The sequence below is a fragment of the Canis lupus genome, chromosome 2 (genome assembly GCF_011100685.1).
Source record: "Canis lupus familiaris isolate Mischka breed German Shepherd chromosome 2, alternate assembly UU_Cfam_GSD_1.0, whole genome shotgun sequence".
NCBI classification, from domain to species: Eukaryota; Metazoa; Chordata; class Mammalia; order Carnivora; family Canidae; genus Canis; species Canis lupus.
Window position 1 is genome coordinate 23,146,246 of NC_049223.1, and position 27,636 is coordinate 23,173,881.

Here is a 27,636-nt window from a genome sequence, read left to right on the forward strand (position 1 = left end):
GCTACGTCTTCCATCTCATTCCTAAGTAGTTCATGTGTAAGATCCCATGCAAGTTACCAAGACGTGTGTCCAGCTCATCCACAAGTACTTTATAACCTAGAATAAGTGCAACACGTGCAGTAGGACTTTATGTGAGTTACCATTACACAGTATTTTAGGGACAGCAAGTGCAGGAGTTTGAGCTAACTATGCAAGCAGGGACTCAGCACACATTCTCAACCATGGTTTTCACTGATAAATTCCTTTTTTTTTTTTTTAAAGATTTTTATTTATTCATGAGACACACACACACACACACAGAGAGAGAGAGAGAGAGGGAGGAAGGCAGAGACACAGGCAGAGGGAGAAGCAGGCTCCACGCAGGGAGCCCAATACAGGACTCGATCCCAGGGCTCCAGGATCATGACCTGGGCCGCAGGCAGATGCTCAACCGCTGAGCCACCTGGGCGTCCCTCACTAATAAATTCCAAATCTGAGCCAATGCAATGGGTGTTAGCTGTTTTCCTCCAAAGGGTAGCACAGGAAAAAGGCCAATGAATGGAAAGCTTTACCTTATATCCCCAATCTCCCCGGAAAAGCCACGTCTGCACTCTGAAAACTAATCAGCAACGGCCAAACTCCTCATCTCTCCCATTTTAGCATGCTCCTGACACAGGCTAATTGGCACATCTGAAATCGTCCAATTAACAAGATGATGAGAACTGCCCAGTGCTGTGAAGGTGAACCCGGGCCGCTTCTGTATGTGTGCCACACCACCGCCTTCCGCAAACTCAGTCTGTGATTCTGATCAGTCCTGAGAGGTCTCTGTCCTCCTTGAAAGCTTAAGAGCGAGTCTTAAGAACAATACATTTTCCTAGCTATGAAAACTGTATGCACCTGACACAAGTTCCTATCTCAGGAAGGCCAGCACCCCACTGACAAGCAGGGAAAGAAACCAAGGGAGCGGAGACCTGCCTGCAGCAGAGCAGTTGCTGGGAGGGGGACTGGCTCAGGAAGGTCAGGGGACACTCCTTCCAGAGTCAAGGTTGGATGCCTCCCAGGACCCTGGGGCTCGGCTCAGCTGAGCCCCTGGCCTTCCCGAACAACACAAAACTTAATTAAGCAGTATCAAAATCTATCATATGCAGAAAGCATGCACACGCACACACGCACAGGGCTGTCTCCTAATTAGCAATGTCAGCCACAGAAAACCATTCATCAACAACTAAAAATCATCAAACAATGACAGAAATAAATCCAACAATAATTTAGCAGATGGGGCCTCCTCTACTTGGCCTCCTGGAGGGAGGAGAGACAAGCCGCTGGCACCGAAGGACGAAGGCCACACGGTAATAAAGCACAGAAAACGAGACCAGCTCCACAGCCACCTGCGCTCACCCAGGGCGCACAGCCCCTGACAGCAAGGGCTCACGGTGATTGAGTGCTCACTCCGAGGCAGGGCTGTGCCAAGAGCTCTACCTCTGTCAGTTCACTGAATTCTCGAGACAGCTGAGACAGGGGCTCCCCATTACCACTCCCCCAACCTCCCTGAGAACTGGAGAAGGAATCACAAACAGGCGAAGAAGGCACATTCAACGTGTCTATTCATCTGGAAGGAGAACCTACATGCCTTTGTGTCCCCTATAAAGTCAGCATTTCTAATCCCAGTGCCATCTCAGAAATAGCCCTGCACACAAAAGTTCCAACTGTTTACACCAAATCTGCCACCTTCCGCTGTGGGGTCCTGTGCAACGCCCCCAACCATCCCAGGCCTCTGTTGTCTCAACCCAATCAAAGAACAAGATGTTGTCCAGACCCTTTCCAGAGTCCACATTCTCGAGGCTTCCAAATCCATGATGTTCCTGCATCTGCTCAAAGCCACGTGAGGACCCTGCCATACAAACCCCAGGCTGAGCCTGGTTACCAGAGGAACCTGAGAGATGACATGTTTCACAATAAAGCGGCGTGTTTTTCACGTTCTTCCTGCTTCCCATTTAAGAAGCACTACCCATGGGACGCCTGGGTGGCTCAGCAGTTGAGCATCTGCCTTCAGCTCAGGGTGTGATCCCCGGGTCCCCAGATCGAGTCCCACACTGGGCTCCCTGCATGGAGCCTGCTTCTCCCTCTGCCTGTGTCTCTGCCTCTCTCTCTGCATGTCTCTCATGAATAAATAAATAAAATCTTAAAAAATAATTAATTAAATTTCAAAAAAAGAAGTGCTACCCAGGATTTCGCTTAGAAAATTGCAGGTTTTTATCACCTTCATCCAAGTCTTTGGCTGCAAGCACATGGGAAAGGGAGCAGCATTAATACTGTGGCTTTCTGGGGCGCCTGGCCCATTGTTGGTGCCCGATGTACAAAAGTGACCTCCTTCTATAATTATTTTGAAGGTACAGCTAGTTCTTTGCACTTCCGTCCCCCTTTTTATTTCCCTAAGTCTAAAGAAAAGACGAAGGCCTTCACCTAAATCAAAATGGAAGAAATTCATAAAATGCACCTGCTACTTTCACACAGGTATATACTTTTCATCGTTTTCCTCTCAACCTCAAGCCACTCACGTGAAGCCAAAAAGAGATGGGCAAATGACCGGCCAGCCGATTATATCATTATTCAATTTGTGAGGCCTTACATGAGTTCAGGAGCGCTCTTTAAAAATAGGTTGATTTGGGGGCAGGCACCATGATGGAAATCAATCCATTTTATAAAAGCCATAATCACACAAAAAGCAGAAGTGCCATTACGTTATCTGCTTCATAAAAGGAAGGACTATTCAGCCTCCTTTCTGTTGTCAAACTGGATAATTATGACATAAAATGGGCCACAAGTGATTGAAACCTTGCAGCCTTACAAACCTTCCTCTCGTTCTTGAAACCATGTATCCGCTCAACTGGCAGCTGGAACAGTATTACAGTAAAGGCTCTGCTGCTTTCAGGGCTGTGGAGAGAAGGGTTTCATGTGATCTGAAATCAGATCTGACTCCTCTCTACCCTGCTCCCAGCCCACCCCCACTCATGGTCACCCAGGCCAAAGGCTCACTTGTTCTCTTTTGCACCCCTTCATTCCTTGCGATGCCAGCCCTAAGACACGGCAGGTGCATGGCCCGTGACCCTGCAACATCAGAGAAGAAACCACATGAGCAAATGCCTCCCTTTTTCCAGCTCTGCGGGACCATGTAGCAAATATCATGAAAGGGTACCTTCTAAGAACTCCTTGAGGAAAGGAGCGGTTGTGACCTTTTCATTTTTGTGACCATAGGGCCTATAATATACCAGGGGTGGGTGTGTGTGTATGTGCATGTTCCTGTGATGAACTGCAGTCTTACCTCTTTTCAGTTTGACACTCCAAATATTATTTCTGGCTACACTTTGATTTACCAATTACCAGGAAACTAAGCGATCCCTGCCCTTCGTATGCAAGGACAACATCTCAAAACACATCCCCTCCTTTTTTTTTTTTTTCCTTTTTTTAAAGTTCTCCTAAGGATTTATGCTGATCCATTCACTTTGTGACACATTTTTGAAAGCTATCAAACTGGGAGTTATAGGTGTCATATTTGACCATGAAGCAGTGTGACAAAAACGGGCCCGAAATGATTTCAGTTAAGATTTACTGAGCATTTAATATATGCCAGGCATTACATAAAAATAAAAACAAAATAACAGAAAAAGCACAACCTTGCCCACTTTATCTCACCAAAACCTCTTAGCAATCTTAGTGTGTGTCATTGTTATTCCCATTTTATGAATGACAGAGGCTCAGCACTCCACACACATATGGCGGGTGAGTAGGAGAGCCAACAGTCAGGCCTACAGAGGGCTGTACTCCCATGCACAGACCATGACCTACTTATAAGAGCCGCTGTGCTTTGACGTCAGCATTGGCAGCCAGGAAGTTGGCCGCATGAAGATCAAGCTCTTTGCAGACGTTGTGCCTAAGATGACCAAGAATTGTAGGCAGTTCTACACTGGAGAATTCAGGAGAGTCCCTTGTCTCAAGTGTGTAGTTAGCCAGAAAGGCCTATGACGACCTGTCATCATTCTAAGTCTCCTCCTTTTTTTTTTTTTTTTTTCTCCTCCTTTTTAGTTATAGGAAAGGTAGGGTTCCAACAGGCTACAGAGGGAGCACCTGCCACAGGGTCATAATGGGCTTCATGATTCAGAGTGGGGATTTTGTTAATGGAGATGGTACTAGAGTTGCCAGTATTTACTGGGGGGGGGGGGGGGGGGGGGGGCATTTGCAGGTGAAAGTTTTAAACTTAGACATTCAGCTCAGCTCCAGGCCTACTTCAGTGGGCCCAGTACAAATGGCAGGCAGTTCTTCATCACCTGCTCTAAATGTGATTGGCTGGATGGGAAGCATGTAGCATTTGGGGAAAAAAATAATCACTGACAGATTTTTTGTGATACGAAAGATTGAGAATGCTCCCAGAGACCCCAATATTAAGCCCAAACCACCCGTGGCGATCTCACAGCGTAGGGAGAGGAGATCCAGATCCAAAAGTGATCAGGCCTTGCCTTGCTCTGGATGAGGCTCGTGAGTAAAATAATCTGGATTGGCCCTTGTGTTGGCTTCTCTGACTGCTGCTGCCCTCTTGGATCAAGGGACCTTGGAAGTCTCATAGATTCAGAACCCAAGATGCTCTGTGTTTAAGTTTACAACTATAAATAAAGTTATCTTTTTTTAATTCATTATAATACCGAGAAAGCCTGTAGGCCACAGCATCCAGGGAACACCTCAAGTTTTTGCAGACTAGAACCTCAGGTATTTCTTTTTAAATATACCCAAAAATGTATGCCCATGCCTGGGTAATGTTTACCACACAGGATATCACAATACAAGACTTCCCCAAGTATCCAATACTTTCAGTATTCAACAAATTTTAATCACTACCCTAAGAAAAGTTTAATCAATCAGTAAAATCCCTTCGACATCAGGCTGGAAGGGTGGAGGGGAAGGTTTTATAATTAAAAGGGATCAGACCAGCTATGTAATAACTTACAGGACCCAGTGAAAAATGGGGGCGGGGTGGGGGGAGGAGGGAATCCTTGTTCAAAAAATATTAAGAATTTCAAAACAGAGGGAGAAATCCATTAGAGGAACACCAGGCCCTGTGTCACTGTAAAGCCCCCACACCCAGAAGCTGGCCTCAGAGGGCACTGGTGTCCAGGACCCTAGGGGTTACTCTGGAGTCCAAAGGAATGAGGCCTGATGGCCTGTGAGCTCAGCTGCATGTGTCAGATGCTTTCTCCAGAATAAAACCCAGGCAGTCAGGACCTCAAACTGGAACATGAAATAGCTTGGCTCCAGATATCTCTGGATGTGAACTCAACACACATACGGCTTCAGCTGCTTCTTTATGCGAAGGTGTCGCCTGCAATAGTGGGAAAAGGTCATCCTGCACACACATCGTTAGAGAAACAGATTTTGAAACACATCCTGAAGAGAAACAATAAATACCGTCATCTATCACACTGGCATGTCTTCCTTAACAGAGCAGGTGTTCAGAACTTTTTGTGTTTCTATTGGCTCTTTCCTGGTATTTTCTAATGAGCAAAAATACAAAGAAACTGCATGAGGCCCATAATATATGATGGGGCCTTTATTGCGCAGCTAATAATGCTTTTGTTTAATTGCCAAGCCCCAAGAAAAAGTCAATCTGAGCTAACAAACTTTTGAAAAGCACGTATAATACTTTGTTATGAGAAAAGGAAAATACTTATTTTCGTGTGATTGGCACAAAGACAATTTTTTTAAAAGTTCAGTGAAAAAAAGATCACTGAGCTGGAAGTCAACAATGGAATAATATCTGTCCCCTACTCATTGGACAAGCCACTCAGTAACCAGCTCAATACCGGCTCAAACAGGAAGAATAAGGATAGACGTCACACTCCTGTGCACGTTTGACTAGCCATGTTAGAGAATAAACCAGGCTTGATCTGAATTCCTGGATATCTGCCTGAACTGTGCATGACCTTTTGTTAATAGATACCTAAGCTATAAATGATATGTATTTTATAGTTCCAGGGAACACTAGAATCTGTTTGCCAGAACTCTAGGGCGAGCCCTCTAACTCTTTTCTTTTGCCAATAGTCTGATTTGAAATCTTGGGGTTCTCTGGATGTGCTAAAAATGATTTTCTTCATTTCTGCTGGTACAGAAATAGCAACCCAATAACCAAATGGATCCTTAACCTGTAAACTAATCATTAGGCCCCATCCTCTCTCAGCACAGAGGTTTTTGACGCGCAGATCCCAAGTCCCAGGCTCCTCACCTGCACGCTGAGCATAACACAACTTCCCAGATCAAGCACTTAGGCAAGGCCTCCAATGCACCCGCAAGAGAGAGGGAAGCTCTGGAGACCCAGCAACAACAGTTATGACACACAAGCACACAAGTTGTCCCTGTCAGTGCCCCTAGGGCAGTTGTGAGCCAGGCACAGCCTTCCAGAGCCTCTTCAGACAGATCTGGGTTCAATCCCTGTACTGTGACTTACGAATCACGTCACCTGGGGCCAGTCAGCTCTCCTCAACAGTCAAGCGATACTTAACACACAAAGTCATTGACAAATTAAGTGATCCATCAACTAGTCAAGTGTCTCCTGAGGTACCCCATGACTAGCAGATCTTGAAACACATTAGCCATTAGTATTCTTTTTCAAACCACCTTCCACACCTTTGCACTAACACCGGTTTTGGCAACCTTCTCAGAAAATCTAGTAGATCCGGAAAATAGATGTTGGTGAAAGAAAAAATGCATATTTTTTTTCCACTCCAAAGGTTTGGGTGAGGGTCCAAGAACAAGGAAAACTTTTACCTCAGAGTGAATACATCTGGGACGGTGAGGGCTTGATAAATTCTGAGGAGAAAACACCAGGAAACGCCACTACGTATGCCCAGAAATTTTTCATCCAATCTGCAGCTCTACAGACATCACATCTTCTGAAGAGAAATGATGTAGCTGATAACCGTGGCCAAGGGATCATCCTTGGGTTTCAGACACACACTGGCATGCAGACAAAATAGTCACAAAGCTATTAAAGGCCAGATTTGCAGGGGAAATGATGAAACAGCCAAGCACGCCTTGCTTCCATGAGGAATCTCAAGACCGCAACAAGCCATGCTTGAGGGGGGATATCTCAGGAAGGAAAGTAACAGAAAATAGTATTTAGAGGGACACCGCAGGACACTGCCAACTGTGGTACCCAACTGACAGAAGGGTATAATGATCCAAACATCATTTATATTTAGTTTGGGGCCGTCCTACTGAGGAAGACTCTGTTTTCGGAGCCTGACAACTAGGTTTTCTTTCCCCGAGCGCAGTCCTGATAGCAGCCAGCAGAAAGAGCCTGCCAACAGGCTAAGGGAGGAAGCAAGGCAAAGCCCCACAGATTAAAAGTTCACCCCAGCTAATCCCTCGAGTGAGCAATCCATGGGGGGAAATGTGGTGACCATCTAGAGAGACGAAATCCAGAAGAAGAAAAGAGGGACAGAACATTCTGAAGAGCTTAACAGTAATGAAAACATTTAGAAAAGCAAGCTTCCTGAGCAGCTATGGAGACAACTTCACGACTCGGGATTTTTAAAACTGAACCAAACAAAACTCTCCATCTGTTGCACAGTGTGCCAGGTACTGTGGGTGCTTCAGGGGACACCGTGTGAGAGGTGGCCCTTCCTCTCAAGAGCTTCCTGTTTCATCAGAGAAAAGTCTCACAAGAGAAAAAACTTGGAACAACTGACCCTCAACAGTATGAGTCTAAGACTGAAGAACCGGGGAGAGGAGCCTCAGGTGGACACTTGACACTTGATGGAAGGGATCACACTGAAGCAGAGCCCTGGAGACCTGATGGGTCAGGTGGTGGAAGCAGATGACACCACAGGGCCAGGGCAAGGAGACTGGAATACATCTGCGTACCTGTAGGACACGGGCGGACCACCTCTCGCACCTCCCACTGGTACAGCAACAGCCTCCATGTGTCACAGCTTAACAGTCTTTTGTTAAATGAATACATGACAGTCATCTGGGAAGTGGGTCACTGGAGAAGCTCTACTAGAAAAACAATCCCCCAGGGCCCCTGGGTGGCTCAAGTCAGTTTAGCATCTGCCTTTGGCTCGGGGCCTGATCTCAGGGTCCTGGGATTGAACCCCACATTGGGCTTTTTAAAAAAAAGAAAAACAGGGGATCCCTGGGTGGCTCAGCGGTTTGGCGCCTGCCTTTGGCCCAGGGTGTGATCCTGGAGTCCCGGGATCGAGTCCCACATCAGGCTCCCTGCATGGAGCCTGCTTCTCCCTCTGCCTGTGTCTCTGCCTCTCTCTGTGTCTATCATGAATAAATAAATAAATCTTTAAATAAATAAATAAATAAATAAATAAATAAATAATAAAAAATAAAAAGAAAAAAAAGAAAAACAATTCCATTACCAGGTCTTACAACTGGTCCCTATCCATTACTTCCCTTCTCTTGGAACTCTTAAAACACTTTGCAGCCTGTTTATATCACCATGCACTGCTTTCCATTGTGGGCATATGGGCACATGTCCTTTTTCTCTAAGAGTTCGGGAAGCAAAATGTACCAACCCGCACAGGAGAGCCCCTTTGGGGTGATGGTTAAGAGCCCTGGCTTTGGCCCCAGACAGGTAAACCTAGGTTCGAATCTCAATTCTTCCATACAGATAGATCTGTGTTACTCTGGCCAAGTTGTTTAACCTCTCTGGGCCTCAATTTCCTCCAAAATGGTGACAATACTATCTATTTTATCGCATGGTGGGTGGATTTAATGTGAAAATTCATGTAAAGTACTGTACCTGGCCCACAGTCTAGCAGTGGGTACTCGTAAAGTCTGATACGATTATTATTATTATTAAAACTCTATGTCCCTTTGTCTTGCAGAAGCCAGTCTTCTCTTTGGCATACAGCAGAAGCTCACTAAATACTTACTGAGGAATGCTAGATTTTTTTCCCTTCCGACTTCTAGAACTTTCTAGAATCCCAGCTGTCTCTGAGCCCCATTGCCAGCAAGGTATACCCCTCTTCTCAACTTCCATATCATATACCTGCTGCAATAGCAGTATCACACTGAATTGCAATTACATGTTTGTCGGTCTTCCCAAAACGTTCCCTGGGGACACACAGGGAACAAAACCACATTTTGTTTACCAGCACCTCCTCAGTGCCTGGCACTAGACTCTCAACCTCTAATATCCCATGAATTAAAAAAAAAAAAAAAAAAGAAAAGAAAAAGAAAAAAAAGAAAAACTGTGGTATCAGTCTTACAATTCTCAAAAATTTTATCTGAAGTCTGACCAAGGGGAATAAATGAAGGCTCACTTCCAGATGGCTTTGACCAGACACACCCATTCAAATTTGCACACCAGAATTAGTTTCAGCATCCCTCACTCCTGGGTTTGTAAAGAGAAGCCGTTTACCCAGTATCCAATGAACCCACAGTTTTCTGCAGGTTTAGCACCTGTCTAGACAATACCCCACAGGCCATGGTGGGAGCTACAGAGCAGACCCCAAACTCTAACTTCCTGGAAAGCTTCCAAAGGACACCCAGCTCTTAGGACCTTTAGGGTTAACCAGGATTTTTAGAGGTCCCTGCATTTTTTTATCTGGACCATTTCTACAATCCCCGGATGAGGTTACACCTGGGGGATACACATTCAAAAAATTCTATAAGAGGATGGCCACCAGGAACCCCTGGGGTGGGGGTTGGCAGGATACAAGTCACTGGATCCTAAGACTCAGTGGCTGTCACGTCCACACTCAGTTAGGACCCTGCCTGGGAGACTAACCAGCCAGGGTTGTGCCTTCCACAAACAACAGGCATTGCCCCTCCCTTGCCCACCCTGTGAACCACAGAGAGGTGGCTGCAAGGGTGATGCAGCCAACCAGAAAACAAACCACACTGCCCTTCCTCAAGGCTTCCACCTGACTATGAGGATCACAAAGAATATGGTCATCGCAGGCCACAGAGACAGAACTACCAGGCTGTCACAGTACTTCTCACATGGCCAACATTCACCAACTATTTGCTGAATGAATGCTATAAGTCTGGCTGACTTCAGCACCTCTGATCTCTGGCATCACTGACATGACTACTACCCCTTAATTCTAGTTCAGCCCCTGTGGTTTTCAAGACCACTTTCCTATCTTTCTCCAAACTCATTCTAACAAAACATAAACTCTCTTCCACTGACCTATAAGTGGTTATTATTATTTAATTTCTTATACTTAAGAAAATGCTTTAAGCCAAAGGAATGAATCTCTAATGGCATTCCTGAAGGCATCAAGTAGAGACCTTCTTAATGAAGTTTAAATCACATGATAGGATCTAACATCTACTTGCTTAAAATTCAAGTCTATACCCTTTTTTTTAATAACAAAATGCCACAATAAGTTGGAAAGGCAGGTACTGTTATCCACACTTAAATATGAGAAAATAGAAGCTCAGAAAGATCATCTAATTTGCTCAAGGTCTCATAACTCATAAATGGCGCAGTTAGGACTTAAACTTTCTTAATCTAATCAAAGCCAGTGCTCCTTTTATTCCACTTACTCGTTCATTTACTCAACATTGATGAAACGTGTAGGTGTCCCATGTGAGCCAGTCGCTGCCTGGGAGGCCTGTTCTGTCAGCATATGGGAAAGCCTCCACGCAGGCTCCTAACATGGGTCTCTGCAGCAAGACCCTGTAGGAACCATGGAAGCCCCTTCTCTGCTCTCAGGTCTCTGAATGCAGATCCTTCTCACCGACTTGGGGACACATGGCCTAGGAGCCACAGGCATGGCCGGGGGAAACATGCAGAGGTAGCAACAGCACTCACTCTCTGTTCATGGCTCTGAATTCTCTCTGGAGCCAAATGCATCCTCAGGAGCTCATTTTGCACCTACAAAATGAATTACTGAGGATACAGGAACATAACAATGGCTGAAATAAGAAATCTCTAACATGGATGGCTTCTTCTTGGTCGCTGTCATGACATTGATGGTGATGGGTGATGCCTCTGAACGTTCACTGTCACCATCGTCAGGGATAACATGACACGCACGCTCTGGATGTGGTCCAGGCTACCTGTGGGACCTCAGGCAGCCTACCGATGAGAGAGCTGGCCTGACAGTATCAATTTGAGTTAGAAAGACTTTAGCCTGTAATTGCAAGAATGAGTTGATTATGAACACTATGTCCTAAAGAGGGGCTGGCTTGAAGGTTTTGGGTGTGAACAGTTTGGCAGACGGCAAAGGCCTAGCCCTTCCCAGCATAACAGAATGCCATAGGCTGGGTGGCTTATGAACCATAGAAACTTACTTCTCACAGTCCTGGAGACCAGAAGTCCAAGACAGGGCCGCCCGGAAGATTTGGTGTGTGGTGAGGGCCCACTTCCTGGTTCATGGAGGACCGCCTCCCTGCTGCGTCCTCACATGATGGAAGGGCCCCAGACCTCCATGGGGTACACTCTTTTACAAAAGGGTACTAATTCTATCATCGGGCTTCACTTCCATGACCTAATCACCTCCCAATGGCACCACTTCCTAATACACCACACTGGGGGTTAGATTTCAACTATGAATTGTGGCGGAGGCAAAAAAATCAGTCTATAGTCAACAATATTTATTTTATAAGTGAAGTGCCTGAAGCCAGGGTCTTGTGTCCCACCCCAACCAGGTACAGTCAGCCACATGTGGATATAGTTTTACCTCTTTCTTCCCACATGTATAACTAGCCAGCAGAGGTCTCTTGAGCAGGGTCTCCTGTAGGCACCAGGTCTGTCCCACTGCAGATGTTCAGAGGTGCTGATGAGTGTAAAGATGGGATCATGACAATAACTCCAAGAACGCTCTCACCCCCCACCACCATGAACCTAACACAAGTACTCAGAAACCCATAGCACTCAACGAAGACCACCACCCCTATTTCCAGAGCAGATAACCAATCTGTGCACAGTGGTTCCATCAGCCAAGTTAGTAAAGTACTGAAATATTTTCATACCAATCAGTGATAACCACAGCCTTATCGTAGCCCTAACAGCTGACCTCTACGACCTCTCCTGAGATCTCCCCACCCTCTAGAGAGATTGACTACCCAGAACCCATCCAGATAACAAGTCAAGTCATATTGCCTTACTTATTTCACTCTTCTAGATTTTTCAAATTCTCTACTAGTATAACATGTGGCTTTTATGATTTTTTTTAAGTTTTTCCTAAGGTACCAATCACTTATAAACACTAAGAATGAAAACAACAAGCATGTGAAGACAGCCAGTTAAACTATACTATGAAACTCGTTTTTGTTGATGCTTCCAGAGTCAAGGTTGACCCACAGCCCAACTACTATGGGAACACTGCCCATAAGATGATAGCTAGGTTTCAAAGAGTGTACGTGATACTAACATTCATAAGAAAGGAATATTTTTAAAGCTATAATTTCCATAACATAATAATACCTTCTATTTGTATAAGGTCTTACTACACATGCCTTATCTCATTTGGGACTTACAACAGATATGTAATATAAGCAGGTGTAATTATCCCATTTAACAAACAAGGTATTCAAGAGGTAGAGAGGATAAGATCATGATTCCACAGTTCTCAAGTGACAGCTAGAACTCAACTCCAATCTCCTGACCTCTACGTCCTTCAGAGGTATGCTGGAGTCACCTCACACCTGCTCAGAAGAGCCTGATTCAAGAATTTTGCAGTAGGCCACTTGAAACTGCTCCATGTGGAAGTATTTACACTATGGAAATCAGAAGCTGTTACAGATCAGAGCCCATCTCCTTGCCATACCATAATACGTCCACAGAAGGGGAGGCGTTTCTTCTTCATTCTTTAATATTCTCTATCTCCATCAACCCCACTAACCAGCTTGTAAGCCATGTGACCCAGGAGAAAGAGCACTGAAGTAGGGACTCAGAAGACACTTAAATCTACCCCATCTACCACTCAGCAACCTTTTCCCATGAGTCATTTGACCTCTTTGAACCTCCATTTCCTTATCTGTAAAGTGAGGGCTAATAACTGAATCATGCAGGTAAAAACATTCTGTAAACTGCAAAACACCACATGGCTGTGAAAAACAATATGGCGGCACTTCCAGAAATGTCAGCAGAGAATTACCATATGATCCAGCTGTGTTACACGGGGTTAACTTCTGTGTACACAATCAAGAGAATTGAAACCTGGAACCTGAAGACATACGTGTACCTCCATGTTCATGCAGCATTATTCATAACAGCCAAAAGGCAGAAGTAACTCCAAGTGTGTACCAACATGAATGAACACAATGTGCTATAGACACACCATGGAATATTATTATGCCTCAAAAAGCAAGGGAGGGGAACCTAGATGGTTCAGTCAGTTAAGTGCCTGCCTTTGGCTCAGGTCATGACCCCGAGGTCCTGGGATAGAGCCCCACATCGGGCTCTCTGCTCAGCGGGGAGCCTGGTTCTTCCTCTCCCCCTCGCCCTACTTGTTTGCATGCTCTCTCAAATAAATAAGTAAAATCTTTTTTAAAAAGGGGGGGGGGGACATAGAAAAGAAAGTTCTAGTACAAGCTTCTATGTGGATGAATCTCGAGGACATTATCCTAAGTAAAACAAGCCAGTCACAAAAGAGCAAATGTTTTGTGATTTCACTTCTGTGAGGCACCTAGAGCAGTCAAATTCATAGAGACAGGAAGCAGAATGGTGATTATCAAGGGTTTGGGAGAGAAGGTGGACTAGGGAGTTGGAGTGTAACGGGGACGGAGTCTCAGTTTGAAAAGATGAAAGGGTTCTGGAGATGGACGGTGATGACAGTTGCACAGCACTGCGAGTGGACTCAATGCCACTGACCTGTACAATTAAAAATGGTTTAGAGGGACGCCTGGGTGGCTCAGTGATTGAACGTCTGCCCTTGGCTGAGGGCATGATCCCAGGATCTGGGATCGAGTCCCGCATCGGGCTCCCTGCATGGAGCCTGCTTCTCCCTCTGCCTGTGTATCTGCCTCTCTCTCTCTCTGTCTCTCATGAAGAAATAAATAAATCTTAAAAAAAATAAAAATAAAAATAGTTTAGGATGGTAACTTTTCTGTTAGGTATTTTTTTACCAAATTAAACATACACACACACAAATATGAAGCCTTGTTATTATATTCTAGTTGTGAAAGGAGCCAAAAGGGCCACAAAACCCCACATTCCTTTTTTATCATTACCAGGACCACAAACCCCGTCTTTGCTGACCGTGCTAATATAGGCAGAAAGAATCCACAAGCAGTATCACTCTTGCACATATTATCAGATACAGGTTTTCCCCAACTTTTATGCAAGGTTTGCTCTAAATGTTCACTACAAGCTTTTTATTATTATTTAAGGCATACTTCCTTAAATGAAATTTTTCAGGGCTACCTAGGACTGTACTCTAGCCTCAAAAAACTTTGGGGGCACTGACATGGCTGGATACAGTGCTAACAGTCCCACCTGGCCCTGGGAGGAGGGATAGGGGAGACACAGAGGCCACCCCATGGCACCCCCGTCTTCGGGAGCCCACACTAGCTAGTACCCAGCTTTGTCATGGCTCTGCAGGAGGCCTCGCTGGGTCCTCCACTTCCCAGTTTTCAACCCATCTGAGCCTCCTCAGTACCCCCAAAGTCCCAAGACCACAATTACCTATCTCCCTCCTGTCTTACATTCAAACACGACTTCTCTTAGGTGTTGGAGAAAAAGCACTTCCTTTAAAATCGCTTACATCATAAATGACTGGGCCCCCGACCTATTTCAAGGTGTTCCTATCTTCTGATGTTTCAAGGCAACTTTCAAGTGGCCGTTCCTATAAAGGTTAAAGAAGTGGCAGCTTATAGACGGAAGGACACCTGGGGCCAGGGGCACCAGGCCTGCGGGACGCCTGCCACCTCCACCCCTCCGCCAGACCTCCCGCTCCGCACCCATTCTCTTCCCTCCACCCACAAGTTTTCTAAAGCTACAAAGGATTTGGGGCTGTGGGGTTGGGGGTCTTTGGTTTTTGTTTTGCAGTTTTCCCACACACACACAATACTGTGGGCCTCAGCATGAGACAGGACACAGTTGTGTGAGGAGGCAAGGCAGAGGGGCCATGTGAAAACCAGGGACTTTGGAGGTTGTACTGAAAACCTTTAGGGTTTCAGTTACAGCATCAAATCCAATTCCGTACAAAGGCGATTGCACTGGTGTGTGTTGTGGATATGAAAGAAAGAGAGGTCCTCCATCAAGTAGAAATGTCAGGCACTTTTCTTCCCCTGCTCACCCCATTAGAGATCCCAATAAATTGTGCACCCTCCCCCTGAAATGGAGAGGTCAAGACGAGAGATACTGCCCAACGCAGGCATCTCCCCAACTGTCACACCTGTCATATCCTGAAACCTGGGAAATGACCCTTCTGAGATCTGGTCCCACACCCCCTCCAACAATTCCCCATAAAGATATTTTTAAAGAAACTGTTACGTGTGTCCGTGTGGTAAACACACATATAGGCTGTCACTTCTTAAATACCCTCCCCCTAAAATCAATTCAGGACATATCAACCTTAAACTACGATGTTTTGTCATACTGCAAATAAATTACTTCAGTGCTCAAATCAAAACCTTCTATTCAATAAGAAACAAAGCTGACACACGGTAGCAATTCTCAGAAAGAAAAGCACCTGTAAGCCCGAAGCAGGGCCACAGCTGTAGGGAGACCTGGGTGCTGCCTGGGAAGATAGAAACTACAGGCAGAGACTGTTGCACAAGCTGACGCAGATAGGGACAGGCTAAAACAAAACAAAACAAAACAAAAGACCCAGCTCAGGGTGCAGGGAGAGGTGCAGAGACAAAGCTGATGAGATAACCAGAGGAAGGAATGAGCCTGTGAAATACAGCAAACTAGGTCACTCCAGCACACAAGCTGGCCCGGGGGACATTTCAGGCTGAGTCTCTTGGTTAATGCTAGCACTCTATGAACTAATCACCCTCCTGTGGGGAGCAAATGTTGAATGGTTCCACGGACCCTCCAGATCCGTGCAAATGGCCTCTGAGGAGCAGTGTTCCAGCACCACAGGGGCTAATGAGAGGGAAGGAGCATTTCCTGAGAACATATTTATGGGCCCTGCATTGTACTAAGTAGTCTTCATGGGCTCTCATTTAATCCTCCCTACAGTCCTGAGATAAGGTGCTAGTCTTATCCTGTTTTATGGAGATGAGGCTGAGAATGGCCAGAGAATTTGCCCAAAACCAGACTCTAAGAAGCAGCGGAGCAGGATTTGCACTCGTGTCCTAGTGACCTCAGCGCCTACTCACTACTCAGAGCCACTCACTGCTGTGCTGTGTAAAACAACCAGCGATTGTTCCTCCCTGGCTGACTGAAGACTTGTTGATGGTTTCTTAAATCAATTTGGGGGTGGGGTGGGAGGTGAGGAGAGGTGAAATATGTAGCATTCTGCGTTTTTGCAACAAGAGCTTCCAAAAATCCATTTCCCACAGATTCAGACATGTTCTTCTCCACGGTACTGGCCCTGAATTCCCATAGGCAGTCCCCCTCAACCAAAGCTGCTTGAAAGCAACTGGAGTTGATGACAGCTACTGTTGACTTAATCCCAATTATGTGCCAGGCACCTCATAGACATCGTTGCATCCTTACAAGAATCCCACAAGGCAACAACTTCCATCTCCATCTCAACTCAGAAAGATTAAGGAACCTCTCCAGAGGCACACAGCTTGGAGTGGTTGGATGGGAGCCACCTTTCCATTACGGGTCATGGCCGCCTGATGCCTCTCCTATCTGGCCTCAGCAAATAGGTGATTTTCAAAGGCTTATCCTCAAGATGTGGTGTTACCCAAGAGACAGAATCTGAATCCTATAGTTAGTTAAACTATAGATGGTTTCTGAATCCTTCTGAAATCACTAGGAAAAACAGCACAAGACACAGAGCTGATTGCTGGAGATGTGGAATGAATCCGGTGTGTCACCAAATGACCCTGGCCTGTGGCATCCATTTGGATGTTACCCTTGGTCTGACTAGAATCAAAATAATCCATACACTGAATAAACATTTTTGTTTAGAAGTCAGGCAGGACCTAATGAAAGTTAGCCCAAGGGAAAAGTGGTTTCCTTCCCAAAGAAAGACAAGGCCATAACCAACATGAACCGAGAAAGAAGATTAGGTCAGCATCTCCCCCAGAGTCCACATATCCTTCTGCTTTTAGCTACGTATGAATTGGATTGCCCATGCCAGAAAAGGAATTCAAGGCAATTGCCTAGGACACCAGGCTTCCTGGTGGCCACCCAGAAGCAGTTCCTTCTTCAATTAAAAATATGGGTCCTCAGGGGGCTGTGGACTCCCTGATGATTCCTGGGAAATCTGGTAAGGATGAGAAGTATGAGGTTGAAGGTCTACCACTATGGGTGCAAGTTGATCAGCAATGTGACAGTCCCCCACTGGACCAATGCCTAAGCTGTCCCAGAGGAGAGAGGAGGAGAAGGAGAGAGATTGAAGGGGATTTAAGGAGATTTATTCGGGGAAAGGAAAGATTAAAGGGATTTATGGAGACCCAGCCAAAGAAAAACTCAACAAATTAACCCCTAAAATCCTCCCCTGAGGAGACACAAATGTCTACCTACCTACCAAGCCTAATTACTGTCCGTGCAGTGGCCAAGTTTGAATCAGAAATTTCTGCTTGAAACATCGTCCTTAGCCCCTCTGGGAACAAGCTCTCTACCCAAAAGAGCAATCTCCCAAATCCCACTGCACTAATCAATACGGACACTGGTTGTCCGTTATCTTTTTTCCCAATCAAGAAAAATGTTTGGCTTTTCTTCTTCAAATAGAGAACATCCTGTCAAAGAAAGGAGCAGTAAGAATGTTCACGTTTATTATTTGTCATGGCATATGTTTGGGCTTTAAGTCACCAAATTAAGTGGGAGAATTAAAGGTTACAGGCCCACCTGTCAAGGGGAGCCAGCTCTTCCTGTTGAGAACTCTAAAGGCAAAACCCAGCATTTTCACAGAAAGTTAAGTAGTTCTTCCAGCTGCTGAAATGTCCAGCCTATCACCACTTTCCCTCTGTGACCGAGGAGGAGGGGGCACGTCAAAAGCCCCCCACCCCCCACCCCGGAAATAAACTCAGAGGGAAGGAAATTCACCTTGAAAAGCAGGCGCCCCTCCTGAGGGGTCCTAAAAGCCCAAAGGGTGTAAGCTTACCCAATAAACGGTTTCCAAGAACCTTCCCAAGTGTGGACAGCCCTGCTCTGCAGAAGCAGCAGGCACTTGGAAAATCCTTGAATAAAACTGACCCAGACCATCCAATGGCACCCTTCTTCCAACCCCAAATCCTTGGAGAATCTCATGTGCAACCACAGCACTTCCTCTCTGCTGTCCCTTCCAAACATATCCAGAATCCAATCACTCCTCCTCACCTCTGTGGCTACTTCAGAGCCACCTGCCCCACACCTGGATCATCACAATAGCCTCCAAGAGGGTCTCCCCACGTCTGCCCTGGAGCTCACCAGTCCATCTTCAACACAGCAAGTACAGTGATGATGGGAACACTTAAGTCAGATCAAGGTTCTCCTCTGCCCAAAACCCTCCAACGCCCCCCACATCTGTCAGAGCAAAGGCAAAGTCTACGGCCTCCAAAGGTTCTCCATGAATCCGATGTCCCCTCTGCCTTGCCCCCACTTCCTGACCCTGATGCTTCTCTTCTCTCGGCTCCTACCTTCCTCCCCTGACTGCCCACTTCCAGCCTCTCTGAATGCCAGACAAGCTTCCCACCAGGCCCTCATCCCTTGCTGTTCCTTCAGATGTCCCATGGCTCCTTTCGATGGCATTCAGATATGAGCCTCCCAGGGAGGCCATCCATGACCACCTGGCCTCAGGCTGCCATCGCCACCTCACGCCACAAAATCCCCCTGCCCTCCTTAGCTTTCCTCCTAACGTGTATATGGAACACCATCCTCTCCATCCGATTTACTTACCTTTGTCATCCCCTGGTCCTCCTACCTCCAGAAGGTAAGCTCCAAGAGGGCAGGCATTTTTGGTTGTTTGCTTGCAGCTGTGGGCCACCCCCCCCCCCCCACAGTGCCTAGACTCTATCACACGTTCAATAGATTATCTTGTAATGTATGAGAGGCTGAATTTATATCCTGCCCCCTTCCAGAAAAAAAAAAAAAAAAAAGAACTGAGAAGTACAAACTCCTGACAAATACCCCAGCTGGGACACCCTCAGGCAGAAATCTAGGGGCTTCCACCCCTAGGTTCCTCTTAGTAAAATTCTTTCAAATGCTTCACCCAGATTCTAAAATTCTGAGCAATCCCAGAATAAATACTATTAAATCAGCCGGTCAAATATACAACCACCTGAAGCAGCTTTGCGTTCTCCTCCTCCCCCACACACACACATACCCCCCCCCCAAAAAAGGACTGTTGATTTTTTCCCCCAGGGCTTTCAGATAAATCAATCATCTGTGTACTCAACAGGTGTATTTACTGAGCAATTTCAGAATAAGGAGTTTAAGTATGATACTAGTGGGAAAGGACCGCGCTTGCCCCACAGATATTTCTATTTATACTCTTCCTAAAGCAGCACCCAGCAGGCACTCATTTAATGAAAAGGGGAACACACTATGCTATTGACATTAAGTGGGATAAGACTTCCTGTCCTGAGTTGTTTCACTTTGCTACTAGCATGAGCCCTAAAATGTTGCTTGCCACACACAGAAGGCTCGTAAAGAGCCACAGCAGGTACCTTCCTTGTTCAGGTGAGCCATAAAACCTCAGGGATGTAAGGGTCCTTGAAAACCATCCTGTCTGTCCTGCCCCCCTGATGAGGAAGCTGTGACCCAGAGAGAGTGGTGTGGTCATTTGTCCAGACAGGCCACATAACCCATTAGTGGCTGAGCCAGACCTGAGAACCAGGCCCAAATCCTCCACGATGCCTAGTTCAGCCCCCTACAGACAGCAATTACTTCACCGTAAAATGTTCCGTCTATAAGAAAAGCATGTATTCACACCCTGCAGAGATGAAGATCTCTTTTCTAGGACATGCCATTTCCTATACTCCAGAGGAAAGGAGGTATATTGGGACAATCATTCTGTGTCATGCCAGGTACTGAGACCTTCTCTGTTCAGATGGCTTTCGTAGCATGGAAATTATAGAAGTGATTTCCAGGAGTCTGGGGGACTCCCTGGATGCCGCACCCAAGCTCTCTTCCCATCTCTTATTCTTCTCCGAATGGCATATTATCATTTTTTTTTTAAATTTCGGAAGTCATTGAGAGGTATCTCCGGAAGAGATGGTCTGAAGATGTCTCTGCAAATACGCTGACAGAAACGTTCACTACCCCTAATTTGTTGTTACACAACGTTTATGTGCTCTCACAACATGCCAAGGATCTGAAAACATGTCGTTAATTAATAAATAGTAATTAGGCCTTCCACCTAATTCAGAGCTGTGGTCAGGTTCTGCAATTCTCTTTCAAAGGGAGTTACCTGCAGCCCACCCAGCTGGGAGGTTTTCCCTGAGGCCTGACTCAGAGGCACATCAGCTAACCCAGGCCCAAAGCCCAGAGCCAGATCCTGTACTCTGAGGCTGTCCCTGGCTTCCTTAATCTCCTTCCCACCCTCCAGGGACCGCCTTCTCACCCACCTTGGCCCCCACCCTCTAGCAAGGCCCCTCTGATCACACAAACTATAGGACTGGACCCTTTGGCTTCGACAGTATGTGTTCTAGCCCTGCAGGGATATTGGCAGCCAGATATCGGATGACAAAGTTTGGCAAAGTGTGCTCCTCGGGCCCTTACGATGCTTTATTTTAAAAGCATTTTAACACTGTAAGATGACAGTCTGGCTCCTGGCAGGGCTTTCCTGCCTTCAGATCTTGAAGGCATATGGGGAAGGTGTGACAAACAAAATGACTTGGAGCTGCTGAGTACCTTGGAAATGAATCCCAATCTCGATTAGTGATGCCTTTGACTTACGCCGGGGGAGTTTTGTTACAAACAGGAGAGGGGTCCAGACTCCACGTCTACACAGACAGGACTGGAAGTGATCTCCCTACTTGAACTCAGGCCAAGGTCACTGGAGTTGGCCCAGGGTGAAAACAGGCATCCTGAACATCAGACCACTGCTAGAAAGTCCAAGGCAGACCAAATAATGCTGATAATCCAAAAGCTTTGAAATGTTGCCATATTTAGATAACAGGTCACCCTCACCCCACAGTTATGTTTTCGTTGCACTAATATTAAAATTAGCTTTCCAAATACTAAAGTCAAATCAAATTATTAGAAACATTTGCTGTTACGTAACAGCATAGTGGTTCGACCCCAGATAGAGCCTGATGAGTTGTTCTGCCTAGATTTGAGTATCAGCTCTACCACTTAATAACAAGCTCACGTTTAGAGAGTCACTTAATCTCTCTGCTGCCTTACTTTTCCCATCTGCAATTGGGGATAATAGCAAAACCCACCTCCTAAGCTTATTAGGAGATAAAATACATGTAAGGCACTTAGAATAATGCCTGATACTTGGTATTCATTTAAGAAAGTCACCTATGAGGACTATGATTGTGTCATTGAGTAAAAGCATTTTGATCACTTAATTATTTGTGTTGGACTGTTTTAGAACCCATGCCAGCACCACAGGGCCTCAGTGGGAAGCTTCTTTTCAAAGCATTATTTCCAAGGAGGAAGGCAAAGCTTTGGGTCCCCAACAGAGACCCATGCCCAAGTGCACCGGGCACCTGACCAGAGTCCAAGAGATTGTTCTGCAACAGCTCCACCGGTCTCTCTGGCACCAGAAGGCAAATCCCCATCTGTCCCCCAAGGGAAAGCTGCCCCGCAGTCACTCCCAAACAGCGTCTGCCATACAGCAGGAGCCACTCAATAAAGCCACAGCTCACTGAGCTTCAGCGGGCCAGGTTGCTGCAGAGGCACCGCTGCAGGGCTCTCCTGAAAAGCAAGAGGGGGAGACTGCTTCTTTCCACCTGGAGGCCGCAGACAGGGGGAACCCGAGCCAAGGGCTCAGGTGGGATAGTGCCATGCAAACTCCCACATGCTGAGGCTCCACTCTCCCATCCCCTCATCTGCAGCCACATAACCGGTCTCAGGATGACAAGCAAGGGCATGCTTCTTGTTTCTCCATAACTTGAGAGCATCTCCGCATGAAAACCCTAAATCCGAGTAAACCTCGGATAGTAATTCTCAAAAGTTTTGACCAAAACTCACCCCTTAACTGGCCATGCTGAAAGAGGCCGTCCCAACCCCGTCTTTATTAAAAAGGCTAAGTCCTTTCTGTTTTCATCCCAACGAAGACTGAAAGTCTATACCCACAGGTGCCCCCCCCCCCCCAAAGAGCAGCGCACAACACCCGGGAGACCCTTCTGAGCCTCGCCAACGGGTGTCTTCCTGGGAACAGGAGTGTGGCTGGAAAGGTGGCCTCTACAACTTCGCTCTGGGGGATCCACTGCAGATGTGGGGGTGGGGCTGAGGGGGAAATAAAAGACTGAAGAGCCAGGTGGACCCCAAGCCTGGGGGCAGAAGCCAACCTGCCATCTGAAAATGTGGTTCCGGGAAAGCAAACCAACCACAAAAAAAAAAAAAAGGAAAGGAAAGGAAAGGGAAGAAGGAGGAACACAGTGATTTATCTCACCAAACACCTCCTCTTTCTCTTCCCAGCCTAATCAACACCTCCATGAACCCCTGCAAAACGTTCAGTTCATGGAGCACAGGTGTGCGTGTCAGAGAATATATATACCGACAGATACTGATCACCAGCAGATGCCCATCCCGGGGGGGGGGGGGGGGGGGTAATAACTTGAACTTCAGACTCCCCCAGCAGACCTGACTCTCCCTCACTGTCAGCCTCCCTACCTAATCGGGGGCGCATCGGAAACAACAAACCAACCAAAACCAAGTCAGGGGCAGAGAGGGAGCCGCGCCGCACCTGCTGGGAGCTCAGGCCGTGCGCTCGTCCAGCCTTCCCGGGAGCACAGACCCTCCCCGGAGCGCGCGGCGCGGCCCCGCCAAGTGGGCCTCGGCTCAGGGCAGGAGGGACGGAGCTGCCCGCACGCGCCCCCCAACACTGCGAAGAGTCGCTGGCACCCACCGTCGTGCCCGCACCCGTGCGTGCAGGTGTGGGCTGAGCCTACGCGATGGAAGGGCGGGGATGGGGGGCCCGAGCCCCACTTGCTCGCGGCCGTCTCCCTCCCGCACACCCGGTGCGCCCGGACACGCGGCGACGAGACGCGCGCCGCCGGGAGGCAAGAGGACCCACCACGCTCAGCCCACAGTCACGCGTGGGGGGAAGGAGTCGGGAGGGCGGCGGAGCCCGGGCAGGCGGGAAGTCGGCTCCCCTGCCCCGGCCCGGAGCGGCGCCCACCCGCGTCCGAGGCAGCCCTGTGCGCGGGGGCTCCGCGGGGCCGGGCGATGCGGGCGCGGGGGGCCCCACTTACGTTCCGAGGGTCTCCTTGAACTCGAAAATCTTCTTGATGTCTTCCGCTTGCTTTTTCCAGGAGGAGCTGCTCTCGCCGTTCTCCCGGGCCATGGCCGACGAGGGCGGCGGGGGCGCGGGGCGCGGGGCGCGGGGATGCTCGGGCGGGGGCCGGGGCCGGGGCCGGGGCCGGGGCCGGGGCTTCCTCTTCTGCAGTTTCCTCTTTCACTCTCGCCGCCGCCGCCGCGCGGTCCCTCCCCGGCTCGGGGCTGCTGGTCTCGGGCACAGACTTCCTGCCGCCGCCGCCGCTCCCCGGCTCCGCCGCCGCCGGCTGCCAGCCTCACTTTCTGCTACTTTCTTGCCTCCCTTCTCCGCCCTCCGCGCCGCCCGCCCCGCTCCCCTCCTCCGCCTCCGCCCCCTCCGCCCCCTCCTCCCGCGGGCTCCCCGCCCTCCCCGCGCGCCCCGGCCGCCTCCCGCCTTCGGGGATGTCCTGCGCCCCGGGAGCGCCGTGCACCGGCCGCGGCGACCGACCGCGGCGCGCCCCGGAGCCCAGGCGAGGGCAGGTGCGGGGCGCCCGGCAGGTGCGGGGCGCCCGGGGCGCGCGCGGGAGGCCCCAGCCCCCCGGGAGCCTTGCTGGCTGTGCGCTCGAGGCCCGGGGGCGCGAGGGCTTTCCCCCGGGCGGCGGGAGGGGGCGCCTCTGCGTAGCGCTCGGCGGCCGCGGGGTGGGGGCGGGGGCGCGAGGCTGCGGGCCTCCGAGGTGGGGGCGGGGCGGGGGCCGCGGCCGGGGCGTCCCGGGGCGGGCGGGGCGGGCGGGGGCCGGTTGCTATGGCGACGGGAGGCGGCGGGGGGGGATGCGGGCGGAGGTGGGCGTTGACTCGGCCCCGCGGTGCCGGAGCTCCCGGAGCTCCCGGAGCTCCCGGAGCCTGCCGGTCCCTCCCGACCGGGCGGCTGGAGCTAATTCGCATTGCACCAAAATCGGCGCTCGCGTCAAATTCTGGCCGGGGGAGGGGGCCTCGTGGCGAGGAGGACGCCTGGAGGCCTCGGGACGGGGGCGCGCAGGACGTGCTCGTCTTCCCTTTGGGAGCGGGTGCATGTGGGGACCGCGCCCCTCGGGCTGCCGGGATCCCCGCCTTCGCTCCCGCGCGGCACCCCCTGGCCAACCCCCCCTCCCCCCGCCCTCTTCCCGCAGGAACCCAGAGACTTGGTGAAAAGTGAGCATCTGCCCCCACACCCCCCGTAGCCCTACCCGCAGCGGGCTTAGTGGGGTACCCCCTCAAAACATCCTGCCCTACTGGCTGGAGAAAGGAACCCAGAGTTCCCTCTGGCCTCCCATCTCGGAGATGCTCTTTGCCCACCCTTCTCCCCATGTCCACCTATCAGAGGGGGCCCCGCGTGCAGATCCCCGTCCCCGACCTGAAGGGACTACCTCTTGATTCAGGGGGAAAAAAAAATAAATAGTTTTTCTTGTATCCAGATTAAAGCTCGGCTCCGTAGGGCTCCTGGCCCCTCTGCTGAGTTGGGTAAACAGCCTTGTCTCTTGATTGTTGGTTGACACCTGCCCCATTTTCCCAGGACTGTTCCAATTTCACTGTAAAGGGGGAAAAAATCTACTCCCTGAAAAGGAAACTTCATCCAGCATCTTCTTCCTGGGTCTGACAGGGTGGCTGCAGGCCACCTCCGGGAGGCCCTCTGGAACACCGCCAGCCCTCCACCCCCCTCTGACCCCCAGGAGGTCAGAAGATACCCTGGCCTGCCCATCCCTCCACACCTCCGCGCTGGTTTCCTGTCTTTCAGGAATTGTGAGCTTAAGGCTCTCCAGGCTAGGGAGAGCGAATTCGGTATTATTTGGCTGTTAGAAATGCAGACTAAACCCGACAAGCGCAACTTCCAGGACAGATTACTTTAGGGAGGCAAGAAGTTGGGGCACATCACCAAAGTGGGAGGCAAACAAGCACTCGTTTCAAAAAGAACTGGGTTTGAGGAACTACAATATCTTTTAATCAAAGGTTCAGTGATATGAAGACTTAGAACTGGGCATAACCAAGTGGCTAGTTGACACCCTTCCATGCCCTACTATAAGCATCTTCTTCCCTCCTTCTGTTCCTCCCACTCTCCTTCTTACTCAGTTCTTTCCTCTCCATTTTACCCTTGCTCCAGCCTAAGGATCAGGCTCCAGAGCTCCTGAAAATAACTCTCAGTCTGAACTTTTGTCCCCAGAACTAAGGAAAGGATTTTGCTCTCTATCAAAGAGAGACAGTTGTCCAGAAGGAGCAAAAGGGAAGGGGGAGCAGGGAAGGGCGGCCTGTGGTTCTATGGCTGTGGCTTTACCTACCAGCCTGTAAGGTCCATGAGGTCAAGGAACACATTGCCTTTTGCACCACTGTATGCCCAGCACCTAGCATGGTAACTCACACAGAGTAACTGATGGATGAATGGGCATAAGAAGGATAAAGAAATGAAATAGAATCAAGACAACTATTTGATATTTGTTGTACTGATGGGGAGGCTATAGAGACTCTTTTTTTCTCTTCCAAACTTTGTAATGATGTTCATTCAGTATTATCAAGTCATGCTCAGCTGGACTAGGTCCCAGAGAAAAGGCACAAGCATTTAATGCGGAGCTGAAGAGGCCAGACCCAAAAGAACAGATCCCACAGGAGGTAGAAATGCCAAAAACTAATTGTGTGGCTCTACTTGGTCATTTCTCCCTTACTGAACTTCATGTAAATAAAATAAATATCCTCATCCTAGAAATTGCAATGGAAAACAAAACCCACCATTTCCTAAGAATGGTTACACCTTAGACTGTACGCTGCCTAATTCTGTTCACTTGAAGGCCGCACTTGGACTATGTTTTCTAGTAACTGACCATTTCCTCCAGCCTGCCATGTTTTTCTAGAGGGACAGGTGGTGGTTGCCAGGCTCATGATCCTACCCCACCTCCACTGTCCATCGATTGTTATCTATCCATCAAAAGCTATCTGTTCCCCCCAACAATTCCACTCTAGAAAGCTCTGTCACATATTCTGGGTTACTAAAGTTAGATCTGTATTTTTTTAAAGCTCTTTTTAAAAAAATATTTATTTATTTGACAGAGAAAGAGAAAAAGCACAAGCAGGAGGAGGAGGGGTAGAGAGAGAGGGAGAAGATGGATAAAGAATCAGGGAGGCTTGCATCAGCAGGGAGCCTGATGCAGGCCTAGATTTGGACCCTGGGATCGAGACTTGAGCCAAAGGCAGACAGTTAACTGACTAAGCCACCCCGGCACCCCTATATTTTCTTAAAACTTTTACAATTTTCCTTAAAGAGACCAAAGAAGAGGTTTTTTTCTTAAGGATTTTATTTATTTATTTGAGAGAGAGAACTTGAGTAGGGAGGAGGGGCAGAGGGAGAAGCAGACTTCCAACTGAGCAGGAAACCCATATGGGGCTCCATCCCAGGACCTGGAGATCATGACCTGAGCTAAACCCAGATGCTTAACCAACTGAGCCACCCAGGCACCCACCCCAGAGGTACTTTTAATAATGCATCATTAAGAAGCTACTAATATTATGCTCATCAACCTTTCTCCCACCAACCCTCCAGCCAATAGATTAGGCTTATGTGGCCCTGGCTCAGAACTGGGCAGATGGTGTAAGGGAAATAAATAGTGTCTAGAGCAGATTCATAGATTAAATCTGAAATTTTCAAAAAAAAAATTTTTTTTAATCTGAAATATTCTAAATTACCCTATTCAGTTGTTCATACCTAAAGTGATAAGCCAGCAAGGCAAACTAGGGCAGTGGAAAGAACTAGAAATCCAGAAAACTAGATTTAGGGAGCAGGTCACTAAACACCTGACCTCCTTGGACCTGTAAAATGCAGGTTGTAGAAGGAAGAATGATACATAAACTCGATAATTTTTAGGACATGCAAATCAATGTTTTTTTTTCATTTGATGAAAAGCTTATCAAGAATATCATTAATCTTTGAAAACTTAAGAACTCTTTGGTCCAAAAATGTATTGATCAAAAATATTTTATTAGGTGACCTCCTATAGATGCACTCTACATGAAAAACTTAAATCTCAACAAGAAATATTGCAGAGAAAAGCATTTCCTTCTTAAAAGTTGGGTGCTGGGATCCCTGGGTGGCACAGCGGTTTGGCGCCTGCCTTTGGCCCAGGGTGCAATCCTAGAGACGCGGGATCGAATCCCACATCAGGCTCCCGGTGCATGGAGCCTGCTTCTCCCTCTGCCTATGTCTCTGC

At 48.2% G+C, this 27,636-nt stretch overlaps 1 protein-coding gene and 1 pseudogene across 2 annotated transcripts in view; one reads left to right on the plus strand and one right to left on the minus strand.

Moving 5' to 3' along the window:
• CAMK1D (calcium/calmodulin dependent protein kinase ID) overlaps positions 1–23,551 on the minus strand; it is a 431,901-nt gene extending 408,350 nt beyond the window's left edge. For both annotated transcript variants that reach the window (XM_038530114.1, XM_038530115.1), the window contains exon 1: positions 23,410–23,551. In XM_038530114.1, the coding sequence (XP_038386042.1) occupies positions 23,410–23,501 (92 nt within the window). In that variant the 5' untranslated portion in view covers positions 23,502–23,551. The remainder of the gene's footprint in view (positions 1–23,409) is intronic.
• LOC106560137 lies at positions 3,753–4,507 on the plus strand (annotated as a pseudogene).
• Positions 23,552–27,636: the final 4,085 nt, after the last annotated feature.